Below are 19,413 nucleotides of genomic sequence, written 5' to 3' on the forward strand. Positions count from 1 at the left end.
TCCAATAAATCCGAGATTCTTTATATCCTGTCCCGCGGTGGATATTCTCGGAAGGTGGCTTGTTTTTTTTAATGCGCGTAAAGCAAAGCGAAGTTTCTCACCGGCTTATTTTGATTACGAAACGAAACTGGTTCCAAATGCTGCTTCTGCCTGGATTGTTTGAGTTGATGGTTCATTGTATTTACATGTTATTGATTTTAATCTGCGAAGCGCCTAGAGGACATGGCTAATGCCCAAGATAAACATGAAGTCAGATAAATAGATGGAAATGAAGGATGTTTGAAAGAATCTCTCTCTCTATCGCTCTATCTCTCTATCTCTATCTTTCTCTATCTTTCCCTCCCTCCCTCCAAAGCGAATGTGGGTCTCAGTCCTGCCATAGGGAAACGTCAGTTATGCCTTCCCCCCTCCCCCAGTTTGGTTCACACACTAGTCGATAGCGGAAGAGTTGCCCCCCCCCCAAAAAAAGTGGAATCTAGTGTAATTCTAATCGCAATTCATGTCTGCATGCACCTTGCTCCAAATATCTGCCCAACCACATTCTGTCTTTCTACATAGGTTACATACCTTGGTTAACACCTTGGTTACCTTGGTTAACACCGGGCGAGCCGAGGTATCCAGGCCAACAGAACCGATTGAAACTCTGTTGAAACTGATGTTCGTCCCCCTCGCCGGTGAACTCTTGGTGCCAATGGGGACTGCCTCCTCTCATGGTCCGCCCTGTGGGAACTGTGGCTTCTTTGCGCTGGGAAAAGCGTTGGGTTCCCTATCCTAAGGTGTTTCCAAGTCAAGAGTGTGTTACCCTCTGCTTGTGTTGTGTGGAACATTTTGAGGCGGACTTGCGTCGGTCCCCAGACCTTACGACTCCACTGGGAAGCCTCTGAGCCTTCTTTAATTCGGTTTTCTCTCCCCTGTGCTTCCTATCCACGCTGCGTTTGCTTTGTACACCCGCTACATCTCACTGCGTGGGGGTGGGGGGATGTGCATAATGCTGACATCCTCCTATTCAAGAAATCGTAATCGATTCCTTAATTGTATGATTCGAGAGGTCGATTGCGTTTGCGCGTGACATAAAACGACAGTTCGGAAGCAAGGAGCCTCCTTTGTTGTCCGATGAGTCGGGCAGGTCCTCATCGCAGCCGACTTGGAGGTGCAGGAATCCTGAGAAGCCGATGTTACAGGTGTAGGAATTGGTTTAGGCACCAGGAGAGGATCTATTATGTAGCTATATCCATTCCTACAACAGGCATATTCGTAGTCCACATCTGACTCCCCAACCCTTCTGAAGTTCAGGGTGAATCCAGACGACCATATATCATCACCAGGTAAAACGGTCGTCTGGATCCAGCCCAAATCTTCGCTATGTTCATTGTACTGCTATGGACTTCTAGACCTGGCTGCCATCCATGACCCCTTTACTCCGAAGTAGTCGCATTCGAGTTATTGGACCAAGCCAGAAAACGCTGCCTTAGGAGCGTTGTAGCTCACGAGTGGCGGTTCCAAGAAGCCTTGGGTGCAAAACTGCAGTCTTATGCACACTTTCCGGACGTCAAGACCCATTGAACTCCGTGGGCCTTACCGCTCAGTAGATACGCATAAGATAATATCTGCAAGCCTAGATAGAGGAGAGTCAGAAGTCCCTTCAAATGCGATCTACATATGAGTAGGCTATAGTTAGTAACCTGGGACGGAGCTGCAGTGCCAGTGAGAGGAAATCGTAACATATATATATGTATCCACAATGTTTCCCTATATCCACCACCTTTCCCTCTTCTCCATCAGGCCTAACGCCGGTGAGCACACACCCACCACCCAAATTACTGAGCGTCGTTGTCTTTCATGCTTAAGGCCGCGAAAGTTATGTCCTTCCTCTGCCAGCTTCCATCATCCCTGAACATTGGCAATGCTGACCCAGGGGTTGATGGGAAGTGGAGATCACATCTGGAGAGCACCGCGTTGGTTACCCTTGATGTAGGCAGTGCTGCATGAGATGGACTAATGGTTTGGCGAAGGCAGCGTGTGAACTGATGGCGACGAGGAAGGAAACTGCATCTGACTGCCCTGTGGAAGGTCTGTCTGCGGTGCTGCATCTGCGACGGCCCCTTCAGAGGGGCCCTGGCTCAGGTCATAGGTTCGACTCCAAGCATCTCCGTGTTAGCAGAGACCCTGGCCGGCCGCTGCCAGACAGTGTAGAGAACAGTGGGCTAGATTGACTAAATCCATAAACCTCTTGGTTGTGTGAACGAAACGAAACCTCTGTAAGAAGGCAGGTCCTTGTGTCCTTGACACCAGATAAGGAGCACACCTGTATGAGCAGCCCCCAGGTCCCTCGAATGATGGTTTCCCATAACTTGAATGAGGTAGGAATACAAAACTGAACATCCTTTCTTTCCCAAGTTCAAGGGGAGGCGCCCACGAGAGCCCTTGTCAATCAAACAGAGGCCACACCACTGCTTGGACAGCTTGGTGCCATTCAGCACCAATGAGGAATCAGATACGTCCTGGTTCATTTTCGCTAGTATTGTTATTATTTATTGAATTTGTAAGTTTCACTACGCACAACAGCCACAAACAAAACTACCCGCCTCCCCGAAAATAGGGAAGGCAACCCCCCCCCCAGTAAAGTCCTACTCCACTTGCGAAATAAGGACATGGCCGCCACCCAACCAACATTAAACACTTTTTTGAAGTATTGCTGGAGAGATTTAGAAGTACTGTAAGTCCCACTGACAGGTCAGCAGGGCGGTATCCCAAGTAAGCATGGCCGCCTTGAGCACTCGCTGAAATCCCCCTGTTAAAATGGCTAGGACTTTAAATCAGTCAGTTGTTGCTGGGCAATGCCTTAAGTATCCCATTTTCTTTTGCAAAACTATTAGACTTCGTGCTTATTTTGGAGGGATATAGCCGCCTATTAAACTGGACGCCGTCGAACCGGATTCATAGGAGTTCACATATATATCCGGCCAGCTGCAGTTCCCCATACGTTCACAAGGTCCAGGGGCTCTCGACGGTTTTCGGTGCCGGCTTCAAATCATGTTGGAAGCCCAAGCCACAGAAGGGGTCACTTCGTTTTTTCCACGTCTGTATGTAGAAAACGTCTGCAGACTCTTGGTAAACTCTCTTAATTGCGCAGTTGACTAAAGGTCGTTCCAATGAAGCAACAGTAAAGATATAGGCCACGGTCAAGTATTTTATAGATATGAACGTGATATTCTTATTTGGCACGCCTCGTCTAAATGAAGCACTGGCTCATCGTGCTCGGATTACTCCGAAGTAAGGCCGAATGAATTCCTAGGCTTTGGGATTTCTTCCAAGGGCGGATGACTCCGCCATTGCCTGCAACGGGAGAGCGGCTTGGTTGGCCTCAACTGCGGAATTCTCCCGGCAAACCCAGGAAACTGTCTTCTACTGAGTCAGATCTTTGGTCCATGGAATTTAATATCGTCTGTACTGACTGGCAGCGGCTCTCCAGGGTTATAGACAACGACTATTCCCTGCCGGGCTTGAATAGGCTTTTCTACTGAGCTACGGCCTTTGGACACATTTAATTTTGGGGGGCCTACTCAGTTTTGCTTTTTTGCAACACTCGACCGTGCAGACTTCTAGCGTCTACTGAGAAGTCAACCCCCCACTGAGAGAACTGGAACTTACTCCCGGACAAGTGAGCCTAGGACTGCAGTTTAGCAATAGCCCCTCTGCTCCGAGGCAAGTCGCTCTGAAGACTGCAGCTTCACACTGTCTTCACCCGAGTAACGATTTCCAGAGGGTTAGCTGTGTCAGTTTGTTGCTGCTGCAGCAGCGAAAAAGCAAAGAGTCACGTAGCATCCATTTCCGAGGGCACGAGCAGTCCACTTAATCAGATGCTGCTTTTGCTTCTAGGATAGGCACGCATAAAATTGGACTGGCAGTCTCTCAAGCGGCCTATGCTAAGGAATACAGAAAATGGATTGCTTGCATTGCGGGCAAGTGAACTTTAATACATTCGGTACATGTGATCTGCATTAAGTTGATCACTCTTCCAGCAGCACGTATTGAAGTCCTATAATTCCTATTTACAGAAAGAAAAAAGGCCTAAATTATTATGTGTGAGCCCAATATTTTCGAGAGCCACATATACGCCTTGCATTGTGTTTCTTTCAGAATCAGAGATTCGGCAAAGGGCTCTTGTTGCTATTGTGATTGAGGCTGTTGTTGTTAAAATCTCTTTTATTGGGATGACAATTCCCCTGCAGTGTCATCCTAGCCAGTTGTCTTCAGAAGGGCAAATCCCGCCAAGCTGAATGACGTTTACGCCCAGGCAAATGCGGTATAAGGACGGCTTGTTGTTCAGTCATTCAGTTGTGTCCGACTCTTCGTGACCCCATGGACCAGAGCACGCCAGGCACCGCTATCCTCCACTGCCTCCCGCAGTTTGGCAAACTCATGCAAGTCGCTTCGAGAACACTGTCCAACCATCTCATCCTCTGTCGTCCCCTTCTCCTTGTGCCCTCCATCTTTCCCAACATCAGGGTCTTTTCCAGGGAGTCTTCTCTTCTCATGAGGTGGACAAAGTACTGGAACCTCAACTTCAGGATCTGTCCTTCCAGTGAGCACTCAGGGCTGATTTCTTTAAGGATGGATAAGTTTGATCTTTTTGCAGTCCATAAGGACAGCACGGGCCAACAAATATTGTCCCAGATATGGAATCAAGAAGAAAACATTGCAATAAGAGCCAAAAGCAAACGCCTTTCGCTGTGTCTGATAATGAGTGGGAATGAGGAAGGGCTGCTTGCTGGCTTTAGGGTTACTGTATGCTTTATTTTGGACGCGGGTGGCGCTGTGGGTTAAACCACAGAGCCTAGGGCTTTGTCGATCAGAAGGTCGGTGGTTTGAATCCTGCGATAGGGTGAGCTCCCATTGCTCGGACCCTGCTCCTGCCAACCTAGCAGTGTCCGAGCTGTTTGGGCAGTGGAATTTGCTACCAAGGAGTGTGGTGGAGTCTCCTTCTTTGGAGGTCTTTAAGCAGAAGCTTGACAGCCATCTGTCAGGAATGCTTTGATGGTGTTTCCTGCTTGGCAGGGCCCGGGGTTGGACTGGATGGCCCTTGTGGTCTCTTCCAGCTCTATGATTCTATGAAAAGCACGTCAAAGTGCAAGTGGATAAATAGGTACCCCTCTGGCGGGAAGGTAAACGGCGTTTCCGTGCGCTGCTCTGGTTTTCCCACATGCCAGAAGCAGCTTAGTCATGCTGGCCACATGACCCAGAAGCTGTACGCCAGCTCCCTCGGCCAGTAAAGCGACATGAGCACCGCAACCCCAGAGTCGTCCGCGACTGGACCTAATGGTCAGGGGTCCCTTTACTCATGCTTTATTTCCTTTATTCCTATACCCTTTGGCCCTCAGGTGGGAACCTGGAAAATGCTTTAGCTCAATGGTTCTCAAACTTTTCTCTCTGGGCCACATTTTCAGAATAAAAATTTGCTGGCGCCGCACGGAATTTTTAATTGAGAAGAAATACCTTGGAAAACAAAAGGAAACACCTTCTAGCAGTGCTTGATTCTGAAAATATATCTATCCATGTTCTGCAGTTTTCTTTTCTTTTTTTAAATCTTCCCTCCACATTTGCCATCCCCTCCTGCCATCCCCTTTGAGAACCGATGCCTTAGCTCCATAAAGGCAAGAGCGTCGGACAGGGACCGTCGCTGCCTTGTCCGGCTTTGCTGCCCTGCGCTGGCTGCGGTACTGGATCAAATGCTTGGGAGCAGTCTTGCTCCTCCTGGCCACTGTGAAGATACCACTGCGAGCCACCCTTAGGTGCAGCGTGCTCTCGGAATAGGGGTGTGTGTGTAACACACACACACACAGAGAATCGTTTCCACTTCGGGCGGAGTTGGCCCCCAAAGTAGGGCAGATGTGCCTTTTTTCGTGGCTGGACAGGGAGGGGGGGGGGAAAGACGGCTTGGATTTCTCCAGCCGTCCAGCGTGGAGACTAATTTGCTTGCATTGGCGCAGGATCAAGCGCCCATTCCTAGGTACCCGCCCCTCCTCATCCCGGGCATCTCTCTCTCTCTCCCCCCTCCCCTCCGCGCTCCAGCCCGCGTCAGCCCTATAATAGGCTGTTGTCTGCAGCGGCGCTGGGGCGGAGAAAGGAGAAGGGGCTCCTCGGAGGAGGCCGCGCCTTCGAGCAAGCGGACGCGGCGCACTCGGCTGCCTGGCCTCACTCCGCAGGGAGGTCCTCGGCGGCGACTGCGGGCAGACGCGCGGGCGGCCCTCGGGGGAGACCGGCCGCGCCCCGCCTTGCTTCCTTCCGAAGGGGATTTGAAGAAGGGTCTTGGCGCCCCAAGGCCGCGAGGATGGTCTCTGCCTCCGCCAGGCCTGCGCACGTCCGGGAAGGAGAGGCGTCCGGGGAGAGGTCGCACTGAGGGTTGTGCAGCGGAGCCGGGCCGAGGAGGGACCAGGCTCCCAGGGGCCGCGCAGAGCGATGCAGCACCCGCTGGAGCTGGGCGCCGCCGCGCACTATTTCCCCGCCGACCCCTTCGTCGACCACCGATCGCACCGCTATAGGAGTTTTATGATCGAGGAGATCCTGACGGACCACCCGGACGCCAAGGGCTCTGCCCCGGCCGGAGAGCTGCTCAAGTTCGGCGTGAAAGCGCTGCTCTCGGCGCGGCCCTTCCACAGCCCCCTAGGTAGGTCTGTGGGCAGGTGGGTGAACCGAATCCTGTCCCTCCCCGGATCGAGCTGTTTGTGGGGCGTCGGGCGGGGGGGGGGAGGGAGAGCTTGGCTGCCCCCCTGGAGAGGGAAGGTGGGGACTGAAACGGAAATAAATAGACGTGGACCTTCTTTTGTCCGCGCGCAAAGAGCTGCTTGGACGCTGCTTTTCCCCTTTTCCCTGCTCAAGGTCAACTCTCCCCGCCTGGAAGCTCCACCGATCTGCTTCTCCTTTGGCCGAGGGGGCGGCGGGTGCCTTAGGGGCCGGCTCGGCCTCCTCACGCTAAAGTCGTGGGCGCAGGGCAGGGAGGTGGCGCGCGAGGGACAGTGAAACTCCGCTCTTGAGCGCGCTGTTCAGCACTCCGACCCACCTCCCCCGAGTATGGAGGAGTCGAGGCAAGTCCCACCTCTTCCAAAGGGGGAAGATCTCCGCCGAACATGGCTAAGGCTTCACGGATCAGGGCCTCGGGTAATCTTGGGCTGCGATCCCCAAAGACACGCGCGCCTTTCGTTCCGTGGAAATCGAGGGGACCCGCTCGCCAAAGGGCTGGCACGCCGGAGCTGTAGCTCAAGAGATGGACGGGCCTGTGGCACAACAAGGTCTTTCGTTAGTGGGGATTTCTCCCGTCCCGAGTAAGACTGCAGAGAGACATAACGACTGCCGTCCTCGATACACTAACTAGGGAGTAATCTCCCATAAGCTTCGTGGTGCTGATTCCGTTTTACTTAAATAACTTTGTCCCAGAAACGGAGAGGCAAGTTTGTTGTCTTTGAGAGGGTTAGCGTGTCCCACCACCCATGTCCGTAAATAACACAATTCGGAGGATTCCTATTCTGATCCATGTAGATCGGTTTGAATAAGTAAGTTCAGAGTTTTGGCGTGCGCGTGTGTGCTGGGTCCAAGCAAGGCGAAGGAAACAACCCGATCCACAACCCATTTAATTCGATGCCTTTGGGCAAGCGGTTGTTTCCACTGGCATGGCATCAAAGGAAAGGGAATGGATTTAAGGCTGCAGACAGTCTTGTGTTCCCTGAGCTTTTGGGGCTGTGGGGTGCAGGGGGGGACACGCGTTTTGGGTTATGAAGGCCCGTTGAGCTCGGTGACACTTACTTCTGAGTAAACTGGGACGGAATCGGGCCTCTCTTTGACACCTCCGCCCCCCCCCCCCCGTCCTTGTGTCCAGATGAATCTACCACTGGCGGAGATAGCAGAGCCGGTGTTATGGGTGGGTCTTGCAATATAAAGATACCAAGATCCTGCGGAATGGCACGGAGCGAAAGAGTCGAGGCTTGCACCTCGAGAGCCGCGGCCTGGAAGCGAGGGGTGAAGCGGAAAGGTATTGGCCTTCGGTAGCTCCGAACTAACTCCCTAGTGGTCTAGGACCTCTTCCTCCTGGGTAACCAGCGGAGCGGGAGCCAGTTTGGGCGCGGAGTGGGTTCCTCGCTCTTGCTCCGCTCCACGCTCGATCGGACCAACCCCAAGCTTTCGAAGAAGGGCGGCTCAGCCGTCAACCTCCAGAGCACCAAAGACTGGTAAGGATTCCTCCAAAAATGGGGTCCTCGAGTGGCAGCGCACTGCTCCGGAAGAGAGCGACCCTGAGCCCCCTACGAAGAAAGGGGGGGGGGAGTGAAACGGACCTTCTTGCGAGGGAGAGCCGTTTCAGGCCCACCCCCCGCTCTCCTCAGCAGCATTAGATCAATCGCCCATGTTTCTACGAGTGGTTTGGCTTTGTTTTGTTTTGTTTTTAAAGTAACCGCGTCCAAATGCGTAAAATGTTTCCTTTCCGTGCCATTCCGTCTTGTAGAGCGGGCCTTTTGGACCTTGCAATCTTGCTCTCTCCTTCCGATATCTCTTTGCTGTGCCGGCAAACTTGAAATGGCGCCTCGACGACAAACGTGTGTGTGATGTTTCTCTGTAGGAGAAGGTCCCTTTTCATCCGAGGACGGGTTTTCTTGCCCCTGGTTCCCCACCTGGGCCTCCTAGAACCAAACTTACTCTCCTTTTGCAATCTGCTTGGAAACCAGGTGGGGCGAGACGCGTAAACCTTACAGTTTATTGGCGGGGCTCTCTCTCTGTGTGTGTGTGTGTGTGAGAGAGAGAGAGATAGAGAGAGAGAGGGAGGGAGAAGAGAGAGCGCGAAGGAGCGGCGGGGTTGTGGGTCTCTGAGGCCTGCACAGACCAGGCTCTCAAGCCGGAAGGATTCAGAAAGAGACTTTCCCTTCCCTCTTCAGTGCAAAACGGTTCCCTTTTCGGACTCCCCTAGCGCTGAGCTGACGCGGGACTAAGCCCATCGATTTCAAAGGCCTTTCATGGAACTGCGTTTGGCCGAGCCTCTTTTGCTTTTTTAAAAATCCTGAATTGTCATGCGATCGATGTGAAAATGTATAATATATCTTATCTATATCTCACATGACTGCCGGGAAGGGGAAGGGATAGGCCACAAAATGTTAACGAGGATCCGAGGGCGCACAAAAAGCAGATTAACAGCGTAACCCTCTGCACATTTACCGGGCACATCAGCCCAGCGGGGCTTACATGCAAAGGATCATAGCCTTATAATTCCAGCTATTTTCTCTTAGCCGGGTAGTACTTCGCACGAGGCCCACGATCAAGACAAGCATAACACGATCGCCAACGGGTCTTCAAAACAGAGTCATGAGATAGCAATGGAATTGCCAAAAAGAAAAGTTTACGTAAGTGTCCTGCGCGCTGAATTCACATGCCCTCCCCATTTCTATTTGAATATGTCTGTCTTCAAACACTGGCCTCGGAAATCATCATTTAGGTCTCATTTTATGTCAGGAGTGGAATTCGGATCCGGTACAGCTCCCCCGTCCCTCAGAGGGTCATCTGCGGTTGGGTTTTTTTGTTTTTTGCCTAGACGTAGCTGTTTCTGCGACTCGGTAGGAGCAGATTGTCCCACCGTTAGAGAAAGCGGCCCAGGATGGGCTTTCTAAAAAAAAACCAAAAGACCCCTCCCTGTCGGACATGCTGGCCCGGTAAACGGTGTGTATTTGAGCCCACGTCGGCTGTTTATTTTGGGGCCTCTTCGCGGGGACTAGATGCTTGTAAACGCCTAACAAGCCAGTGGCCGCAGGCGGCACGTTTCGATCTGCTCGTCCACCCAGCGTGGTGACCCGGTTGCCTTCAAGGCCCTTCTTCGACCTACTGAACTACCAACAAAGGCGGCGGAATGGGTTCGTTTTGCAAAGCAGAAAGCCGCCGCGCCTCGATTTAAGCCGAAGTAGGGTGGGTCCGAGGATCCCTTTTGGAAAGAAGCGTCGTGGATGTTCCAAAAGAGAGACGCGCGGATTCTATCGCTTCTGCGCCAGGACTCGGAGCGCGCACTACGGACCCGCGCTTTAGAGTGAAGCGCCACACTCGACACCTTTCAGGATCGCAGGCTGAAGAGCATAGGGGCGCGGAGAGGGGCCGGTGGGTCCAGGAGAGCTGATCACAGGGCACTCATTGGGGAGCCTCTTTCTACTCTGCCGGGGGGGGGGGAAATCTGAAATTATAAGCGATTTGCATCTTAGTCTATTTTTAACTGACCCCCCCCCGTAGCCGGTATGCATTGGCTCTCGAGGTCTGCCAGCACCTTTCCCCTCCCCGCCCCAAGATATGCGGAGTGCGGGTGAATTTGTGACTCGCAAGCGGATGCAAATGTACCGCCGCCTTTAGAGTTTCCTCGGCAAAATGAAAAAGTACCACAAAAATGACCTCCTGCCTGGATGGAGCGGATGAAAATTCCTCCACGGTTTTGCGAGGAAATCGTTGAAGGCGGCAGGTCTCCTCCGCATGCTTGATAGGGAAGGTAGTCCCATTGAACTCAGTGGGGACTGCTTCTGAGTAAACGTGCTTAGGAAGGTGCTATACAGATATAGATGGATGGGGAGAGTCGAACACTGAATGCCATTACTTTCAATGGGTGGAGATTTAGCATATGTTGAATTCTCTCCACTCAGTGCTTAATTATGTTTGGATCCTGTCCCTGGTTTGGTTTAGTTTGGGTGGTTTTTTTGTGTGGGGGGTGTAAGCTATGACAGTTTTGCATTAAACAATGGTTGTTTCAAATTAGCAAAAGTTGTTTACATCTTTTCATTATTCTATTTTCACTTTTTCATTATGGAGAAAAATGCACACCGCTGGCATTGTCTTAGAAGCTTGATTGACACGCCCTTTAATTAATGTATTTGCATGCAAATTAATGTGTATGTTCTGTACAGCTCAGTCCTACAGATGTCTACTCAGACGTAAGTTCCATTGACTTCAATAGCATTTACTCCTAGATAAGTGTGTTTTGAGAATCTAGCTTTAATCTAAATATCGGGTTACGTTTCCATTGCCTTGAGAATCGGCCTATGAAAGTGGAATAAATTTAGATTCCATCTAAAATCACATTCATAAGCTGCTAGACAAAATACTTTCAAAAAATCAGAGCAGTAGGCTATATATACCATTCTCTATTTATTACCTGTTCTATGGGAAATATTGAGTTACTGCTTCACTAACAATAGATTTCCACAAACATGAAAAAAGTTTTTGAGCAACAGTATATACAGGCTGCATGTAGTGTCTTGAATTCTTTTAAGAAAAGGTTTTCACCTGTTTCCTGGACGCATTGCTTGAAAGTAAGTTTCGGTAAAATCAAAGGGACTTGTTTTGTCTAATATTGTGCTTCCAATGTTGTAATTTATTTACTTTACTTTATTTTTTTAAAAAAATACTATTCCTGATGCTCATATGATTCAAAAATACTGTAAATATTTTAGCAGCAGCAATTTTTCTTTTCTTTCCAAACGATAGAATATATTCTACTGCTCCTCGGGGAAAACAAAATATAAAATATGATCGCTGGGATCAGAATGCTAGATTCACAAGCTGCTGGATAAAACGGCAACATTTTCAAATAAGTCAATTTCTGCCGCTGTCTGAAAACTTTACAGTGGTAGTGCCATCCCAAAAACATGCAAACAAGCGCAACTTGCAAGAAAGCCCCATAATCGAAGTATTACCAAATAGGACGTTACCTAAATTCGACTGACGTCATCGACGTCTATTTACAGCATAGGAAGCGCCTAATCCACCTTCGACATAATTAATGGAAGTTTCGATTTAGTTTGTTTACGATTGAAATGGCAACGCCACTGAAGTCACCAGGGCGCTAGTTTCCTTGGAAAAGGCTTTCGGATAAATACAGCAGCTGAGGATCGAAACTTAAACCAGTTTAGTTATGGAAAACTAGCAGGATGACTGATGGGGTTTATAGGAAAGGAATCCTTCCATATCGATCTCCCCCGCTCTCCCCCTCCCCACTTTCGATACCAAATCGCTTTGGATCCAGACGCCTTTTAAGAGGCGCTCTCATTACTCAGCTCTCCTTCCCAGCGCCCTCCATCCAGTAAACCTCCGAGTGGCTGGATTGGGCTGCGGGAGTATTGCTAGCCTGTGCGCGAGAAATCGTGCAACCTGCCCCTATTCACCTTTAAGCCAAAATCAGACACGCTTGGACTTAATCCTAAATCAGCCTCGAAGGAAAAGATTGCGCTGCACGATTTCCTGCGCAGGGAGCAACGCTCCTGCAGCCTAATCCCAACCTTGTTTACTTGGAAGTAATGCAGTTTAGTTAAATGCGGCTTAACTGCCAAGTAAATACGTTCATTTTTATAAACCCCACCTGCTCCTATTTCCACCCGCTGCCTCCTCCTGGCTGGCACTCGGACACCTCCTAGCTAAGAGACTCCCCGTTTCACAACCAGCTTCGTCCTGCCAGATTGAGTTGAAGGGAGAGGAGGAGGAGCGCAACCTTAGACCTCAAGGTTCTGAGTTCAGGTCCCGCTCTGCCCCGAGGCTTCCTCGGTGATCTGGAGGCAGTGAATAATATTCTACCTCACCTGGGTGGGGATATGAAATGAGGGACCTGCCTGCCACGCAGGTCACCCAGAGTTCCCTTGAGAAAGGTTGCCATGCAAATGAAGGAAATACATGTATAGATCAAGCAATTCGAGATCTCAGCGGGTTCTTAGCTTCTTTACCACCTTGGAGGCTTGGAGAGACCTGACCTCTGTCTTAGGACTCTATTAATAATCAGCCAGCCACATGATGGGAGTTGTAACCTATCGAGGTCTTAGAAGGACACAAGTCTGCTCCCGCGCAATCCCTGCAGTAAAGAACTTTGTGGAGAGCAGATTTATAGCGATCCAAGTGGTTATGCCCGAATACCAGTTTCTGGGCGTCCCAAGCGGGGCGAGTGCTGCTGCTGCACTCACGTCCTGCTCATGGGCTCGCTGTTACAGGATGCTTGCTGGGCCTTGGGCCTGATCTGGGCCTTGGGCCTGATCCGGCAGGGCTCTTCCTGTGACAATACCTCTGTGCGCCATCGAGCTACGGGAAGTCACAATTCATCTGCTCCCCTTTAAGGCGCCACAAGGCTCCTTTTGTCTGTGGGTAAGGAAAAATTCCCTGAAGAGTGGCCGGAGAGTACTGAGCATATGAATCTGCCAGGCGCGACAGCAAGCTTTCTTCCCCGGGATCTTTGTCCTGACGCTTTCCTGCTTCCAAACGCTGCTATCTCAGAAGTGGGGGGCGGGCAAGGGTGCTAGAGCTTGGCTGGCCGTCGAGGACCCCCCCCCAGCTGTTGAGACTCTCTCTCTCTGTCTCTTTTCAGCGGTGCTGAAGGCTGAGCAGGCGGCGGTTTTCAAGTTCCCGCTGGCGCCTCTGGGCTGCTCAGGCCTGAGCTCGGCGCTGCTAGCGGCGGGCTCCGGGCTCCAGGGCGGCTCGGGGCCTCCTCACTTGCCCCTCGAGTTGCACCTCCGCGGGAAGCTGGAGCCGGGGACTCCGGAGGCGGGAGGCAAAGCCAAGAAAGGCCGTCGGAGCCGCACAGTCTTCACCGAGCTGCAGCTGATGGGCCTGGAGAAGCGCTTCGAGAAGCAGAAATACCTCTCCACGCCCGACAGGTGGGCCCTCACCCAGGGAGAGGGAGGAAACGGGAGCCCTGGGGAGTGGGAGTTAGAGGCAGCCTTCCCCCACCACACGAGGGAGCGTACAGCCGGACGGTACACGGTGGTGGGGAGGGTGAGGGAAATCCTATCGGCTTGCCTTCCTGCCAAAAGAGAGAGGGAGAGCGCACGTCGGAGAAAGCCAGCCCAGGAAATCTTCCTCGGGGACTCTTAGGTGTCAGGATCAGTTCCCCCCCCCCCAGTCCCCACCAGAGCTCAAAGTTCGCGAACGACCCCAACTGGGCAAGCCTCCGATCCCCGCTGAACCCTTCTTCCCCACAATGGGGATGGGGGTCCTTTCTTCCTTTGGCCGCCGTTTCTTCAGCAGGACAGCACCTAGGGTCGTTTCCCACATTACTGCAAGATTTAATTGTGTGCGCAGGAAGAGACGGAGGCCCCCAGCTTGCAAATATGGCTCATTTTGGTTTTGCTCATGGGTGATCCACCATACATTCCAGTGTGGAATACTAGATACGTATATATGACCTTTCTTTCTGAAAAGAACAACATAGCTACTCATTCATGAAGCTCACTGGAGGGACCTGATAAATTGCTTATTTATTTATTTTCTTTAGCGAGCCAACCTCTCAGGGTCGTCATATTTGCTCACTTTATATACGAAAATGCTGCGCTCCCCAGAACTAGAGGTCCTGACCCTATTAAACAGGGTGGGTGGTGGACGTAGAGGGAAAGGGATGGTGAGTGGATAGCGGCGCAGTTTGCGCGTGGGAAGGAGGATCTGGAGATAGAGATCTCGAGCCACGTGCGCCATCTCTTCTCTTCCCTGTAGGATAGATTTGGCGGAATCCCTGGGCCTGAGTCAACTACAGGTGAAAACTTGGTACCAAAATAGGCGAATGAAATGGAAGAAAATAGTAAGTGTGCTTTCTGGAAGTTCAACTATTTAAATCGGTTTTTTTCCCCTTTCACCCCATGTACTTAGATAGGCAACCGCTGAAAAACACACTGTTCCAGCCAAATGGCTTTTCTTGACCTCCTAGGAAAGGGAGAAAGAAGGCGCCAGTACCGTGCATCTTTAGGCACTCGTAGGAATATAAGGGCAGAGGTTTGTTTTCCCTCCTCCTGCCTGTCTCCAAGTACCGGTGTGACCTGAACGCATCCACCCCAGCCGTAAAGGAGGGGAAATGCTAGTCAATTGCAACCCTTTCCTCTGTAGGAAAAGTAAAACGCCCCCCAACCCGCTGATTTCCTAAGGCTGCAAACAGAAGGGGCTCCTTCCAGGGGCGGGGAACATTGATTCACCAGACGTTTTAGACTACAACTCCTATCAGTTCCAGGCAGCATGGCTAATGGTCAGGAATGATGCCAGTTGTAGTCCTACTACATATGGCGGACTGCAGTATACAGCGCCCGGAACAAGCACTACGGAAAGCGATAGGGCCCATCTCTTTGGACTGTGGCACGGTCAAAGATTGTACCTTTGCCCATTGCTCCAACCCGACTCAAACCTTCAGGGCTTCCCCGGGCAAAACGTACTCTTGGCAGGGAAGAGCCAGTCGACCCCACTTCATCGGCCCCAATTAAAAGAAGCACCCAGGATTCAAAACTGATCCTCCACTGCGTCCCCCCACCTCCCATTGCTGGCAGAAAGCCTGACACTGGTGATTTGTGGGATTGATCGATCCATGAATTACTCGTGGATTTCAATGTGGAGTTCTAACGGGATGGTAATCAGTGCAGCTTTGTCCACACCGATGCCTTCGACCTGCTGTTATCCCAGAACAGGAATGTGGGAAACAAGCTCATTGGAATAAGTGGGGCCTGACACACATTCACGATGATTTATTTATTAGTATTATTCCATCGGTGTGCACGGAGCATTACAAAGGAACATTAGACAACTTGGGGAGACGCCGAGAGGAAAGGAAAAGCGGGAGAGTCAAGTGTAAAGGAATAATAATAATAATAATAATAATAATCCTTATTAATTGTGTTTGTAACTTTGTATACTGCCCTTCCTACTGAAAGAGCGCAGGGCAATGCGCAGCGTTTTAGAAAAACCTCACCATTAAATCGAATCAGTCAATTAATTAAATATAAATCCCACTCTTTCCTCCCATAGGAACCCAAAGTAGTTAAAACACCCGGACATTGCAGAACTTAAACCATAGTATGGAAAAGCAGCACCAACCTAACACGGCTGATATGCGCAAACACAGTTACCGTGTTTCTCCTAAAATAAGACACCGTCTTATATATTTTTTCGCTCAACAAAACACGGTATGGCTTATTTTCAGGGGATGTCTTATTTTAACCGTGTCGCATCGGTACGCTGCATAGCCACGCCTCTCCAGGCTGTTTTAATGGGAGGTACCACGTCACTATGGCTTATTTTCGGGGTATGGCAAATGCATAGAAATCCTGCTATGGCTTATTTTATGGCTATGTCTTATTTTAGGAGAAACAGGGTAGTACTGGCAGTGCAGTCCATGAACCTCCTGTATCCAGTTCATATTATGCTCCTAGGAGGCATTCTCGTTAGTTTCAAGGAGTCTTGCTTCGAAGGGAAATAAAGCCTGGCCACACATTGCAATTGCATTTGCGCGCAGTAGTTATTATGAATAAAGTGGCAGCCTGGTACACCTTCCAGGGCCATAGGACTCAAACGCCCATCAGCCCCCGTCACCATGGCCAATGGCCAGGAATGATGGGAATTGTAGTCCAGTGACCTCTGGGAGGCCACAGGTCCACCATACCGGAAATTATACTGGGAAGAAATCCTGTGAATCCTGTACAGGATTGCAGTGCGGTTGTCTTTTACGGAGCGAGGGTCTCTTCCTTGTCGTGGCCTCCAACATCCGTCAGACATCATCTGGCAAAAACAGGCGGGCGTTTTGCAGCGTCCTTTAGGCGGAAATCCTGTGCCTGTTTTCACCCGGGGCTTATTTTAGAGCAGGCATGCCTAGGAATGTGATGCGGAGGGCCACAAGTTAGGCACCCCTGATCTAAACTCCTGGAGAAGCTCCAATTGTAAACAGAAGTACTGTACAGTACTCGTATAAAACAAACCAGCACGGATCTTTCCTGGTTAGGAACTGGTGCTCTGAGCGAGTGCACAGATCCAGCAGCCAAGGCGATCCTCTCTGTTAGCCTCGCTCCCCTGCAGCAGGAGAGTGACCCTTACTTGCTGCCTGAAGATGGCCACTGGTTTCGGACAAAGCTGGTGCTTGCTTCTTTAACAGCTGCGCAAGGTGGAAACCCAACAGGTGAGGCTATCTTCTGCGGGGAGAACAACTTGCTAGAGAAAGGCTCTCCCGTTGGATTTCTGCCTGTCAGGATTCTGTCAAAAGCGCAGGATTTCTGCAGGAAAAAAACAAACCCAGACAGCCCTAGTTGACCCACTGGATCGCGCAAGCCAGGTGGAGAGTCAGGGTCGGTGTTAAAATACTGGGGAACCGATGCTTATTAGAAATCGGGAGCTTTTTTTACTTTGAATTTCCTTTTTTTGAAAAATAAAAATAAAAAGGATGGGTTCCTTATAAGCCTTTTAGTTTTCCCTAGCTGGTTAAATTCCTTGGGCCTTCTTCTTGCTTTCTTCTCCCGATTTTCCCCTCCTTTTTTCTTTTTTGTAGGTTCTGCAAGGCGGAGGGCTCGAATCTCCCACGAAGCCCAAAGGCCGCCCGAAGAAAAACTCCATTCCTACCAGCGAGCAGCTGACCGAGCAAGAGCGAGCGAAGGAAGCAGAGAAACAAGCGGAAAGCTTGGGCTCCCCCTGCCAAGTCAGCCAAGAGGAATAACGGCGCGCCGCAGGCTGAGGCCTCTCGGCGGGAGTGCCTTGCAACACGGAGACTTACGGTACTGCGAAGGCGGCCGCGGCCGAAGCGCCTTGCTTCCCCAGTGAGTGGCCTAAGAGGCTGGATCCGCGACGCCTTCGAAATCCTCTCTCTCGCATCCACGCGCGCCCTGTTGGAACCTCCAGCCATTACGGCTTGAACTGCAGGCTTGTGCGCCTTGCCAATCGACTAGTCCTCGTTGAGGCGCTCGCTTGTGCATACGTGGTTTCTTTAAAAACCAAGTGGATTGCCTGATGCGCAAAGAGGAGTAGGCGCTCAAAACAGACGAGGGGCGCGCTACTGACTTTGTTTTTCAGAAGCTGCAAAGTGGAAGATGGGTGGCAAAATGGTTAGTGGACTATTATTCTCCGTTGAATGCGTTGTATTTACTGCGCGTTTGAGCTACCCCCGCCTCCGTCCCTGTTGTGCACACGTAAGGAAAACGTCGCCTTCGCGCTGGGTGGGCGTTGGGTGAGAAGGATTTGGGCAGAAGGGGGCCTCTTTTTCTTCTTTCGCTGTCTCAGACACGGGGTGGGTTGGGGTTGGGGGTCCCGCAAATTATTCGACAGACAGACGCCTTTTACAATCGGTTTTCATTAACATGAAGATATTGATTTTATTTCAATAAAGTATTTTATGGACGACTGGTCTGAGCAATGTCATGCGTTCATTTCCTCAGAGCCGTCGAGGCCAGGAATGGGGAACCTAGGCCCCTCCCCACAGGAGCCAATGGGGCTTCGCCCCCCATAAAATATTTGAGGGTTCCTTCCCCAAGTTGATGGGCATTGCAATTCAAGTGGTGTGCGTGCACCACATAATGTGATTGATTATGCGGGGTGCGGCTTACTTGGGCCCCCAAATATTTAATTCAAGTTGGCCCATTGGTGTGGCCAGAATTTTTGGTTGGGGGGTAGGCTTTTGTTAGGGGGGCAGAACCTCAGATTTGTGTTGATAGAATGATTGGGGGCAGCTGCCCCCTGCCCCCTTGGCTACACTCATACCCCTGCCGCGCCCCCCCTCAAGATGTTGCGCAACTTAAATTTCCCAGCAGCCCCAGAGAGCGTGGGAGTTGGATTCCAGCAACAATGGAGCTAGCTCAACAGAAGGATTCCGGGGAGTCAATGGACAACTCACGTTCCCCTGAGAGTAACCCTCTCCCTGTTCAATGGGGCTAACTCCCAGGGACCTGTGCAAAGGCAGATTTCCTGGGAGCAACGCTCAGGCCACTAATTCAAGGCAATCAGCTGCAGGAAAGACAATCAAATGGCAACTCAATTCTTAACAGTGTTCGCAGATCAGTTTCCGCGAGAATACAAACCTATTGTTAATAACGTTGATTACCGCTTTCTGCATTTCCTTTCGCTTAGATCTCAGGATTTACGATCAGGAACCCACACTTCATGCATCTGGTGAAGTGGACCGGAGTCCAGGAAAGTTTACGCCGCAATAAATGCGTTAGTCGGCCTTAAGGTGCCCCATGGCTCTTCGTTGCTGTCTTGCGGCAAGACAGACTAATGGGGCTGCCCTCTTCGAATGAGTTATTGCTCCCTCCTGTTTTCACTTCCTCGTCAGCGCAGCTTCCCAGCTAGAAAGGCTCGTTGCGTAGTTTTTGACCTTCTAAGTGGTATCAAGCGAAGCTTGACTAAATATAGAGAAACAAGATCCCTTATAAAGCGACGCATTTTCTTGGTCTTTTCCTTCAAGGCAACAGTGTGCAAACCTTTAAGGCACACAGATGCCTCCATCCTGCACCAAAGCTGGCCGAACTTCTCAAGTGGGCGCAAATTAAGCACCCGCTGGACGCTCGTGGGTTGAACTCTGCGGTACTGCCATGTGCTGAACTTTGGCTAAAATTTGATCTTGCACTGCTAGTCATTATTTAAATGTGCTTAATGCTCTCTGTGTTATTCCTGCATTGCAGGGGGCTGGAC

The 19,413-nt window shown here is 50.8% G+C and overlaps 1 protein-coding gene across 1 annotated transcript; it reads left to right on the plus strand.

Annotated features, from left to right (window-relative positions):
* Window positions 1-6,102: 6,102 nt before the first annotated feature.
* Window positions 6,103-18,128, plus strand: BARX1 (BARX homeobox 1). Its single transcript, XM_033140866.1, has 4 exons — window positions 6,103-6,667; window positions 13,358-13,646; window positions 14,479-14,563; window positions 17,282-18,128. The coding sequence occupies exons 1-4, from the start codon at window positions 6,460-6,462 to the stop codon at window positions 17,444-17,446; spliced, it is 747 nt and encodes a 248-aa protein (XP_032996757.1). The 5' UTR covers window positions 6,103-6,459; the 3' UTR covers window positions 17,447-18,128.
* Window positions 18,129-19,413: the final 1,285 nt, after the last annotated feature.

This window comes from Lacerta agilis, chromosome 2 (genome assembly GCF_009819535.1).
Source record: "Lacerta agilis isolate rLacAgi1 chromosome 2, rLacAgi1.pri, whole genome shotgun sequence".
NCBI lineage: Eukaryota > Metazoa > Chordata > Lepidosauria > Squamata > Lacertidae > Lacerta > Lacerta agilis.

What these genes read in the sequence shown, in the direction of transcription:
- BARX1 (XM_033140866.1), top strand. Translation starts at nt 6,460, where the DNA reads ATGCAGCACCCGCTGGAGCTGGGCGCCGCCGCGCACTATTTCCCCGCC. An exon ending in TACCTCTCCACGCCCGACAG is followed by an intron (nt 13,647 to 14,478) that starts GTGGGCCCTCAC and finishes TCTTCCCTGTAG; the next exon opens with GATAGATTTGGCGGAATCCC. An exon ending in GAATGAAATGGAAGAAAATA is followed by an intron (nt 14,564 to 17,281) that starts GTAAGTGTGCTT and finishes TCTTTTTTGTAG; the next exon opens with GTTCTGCAAGGCGGAGGGCT.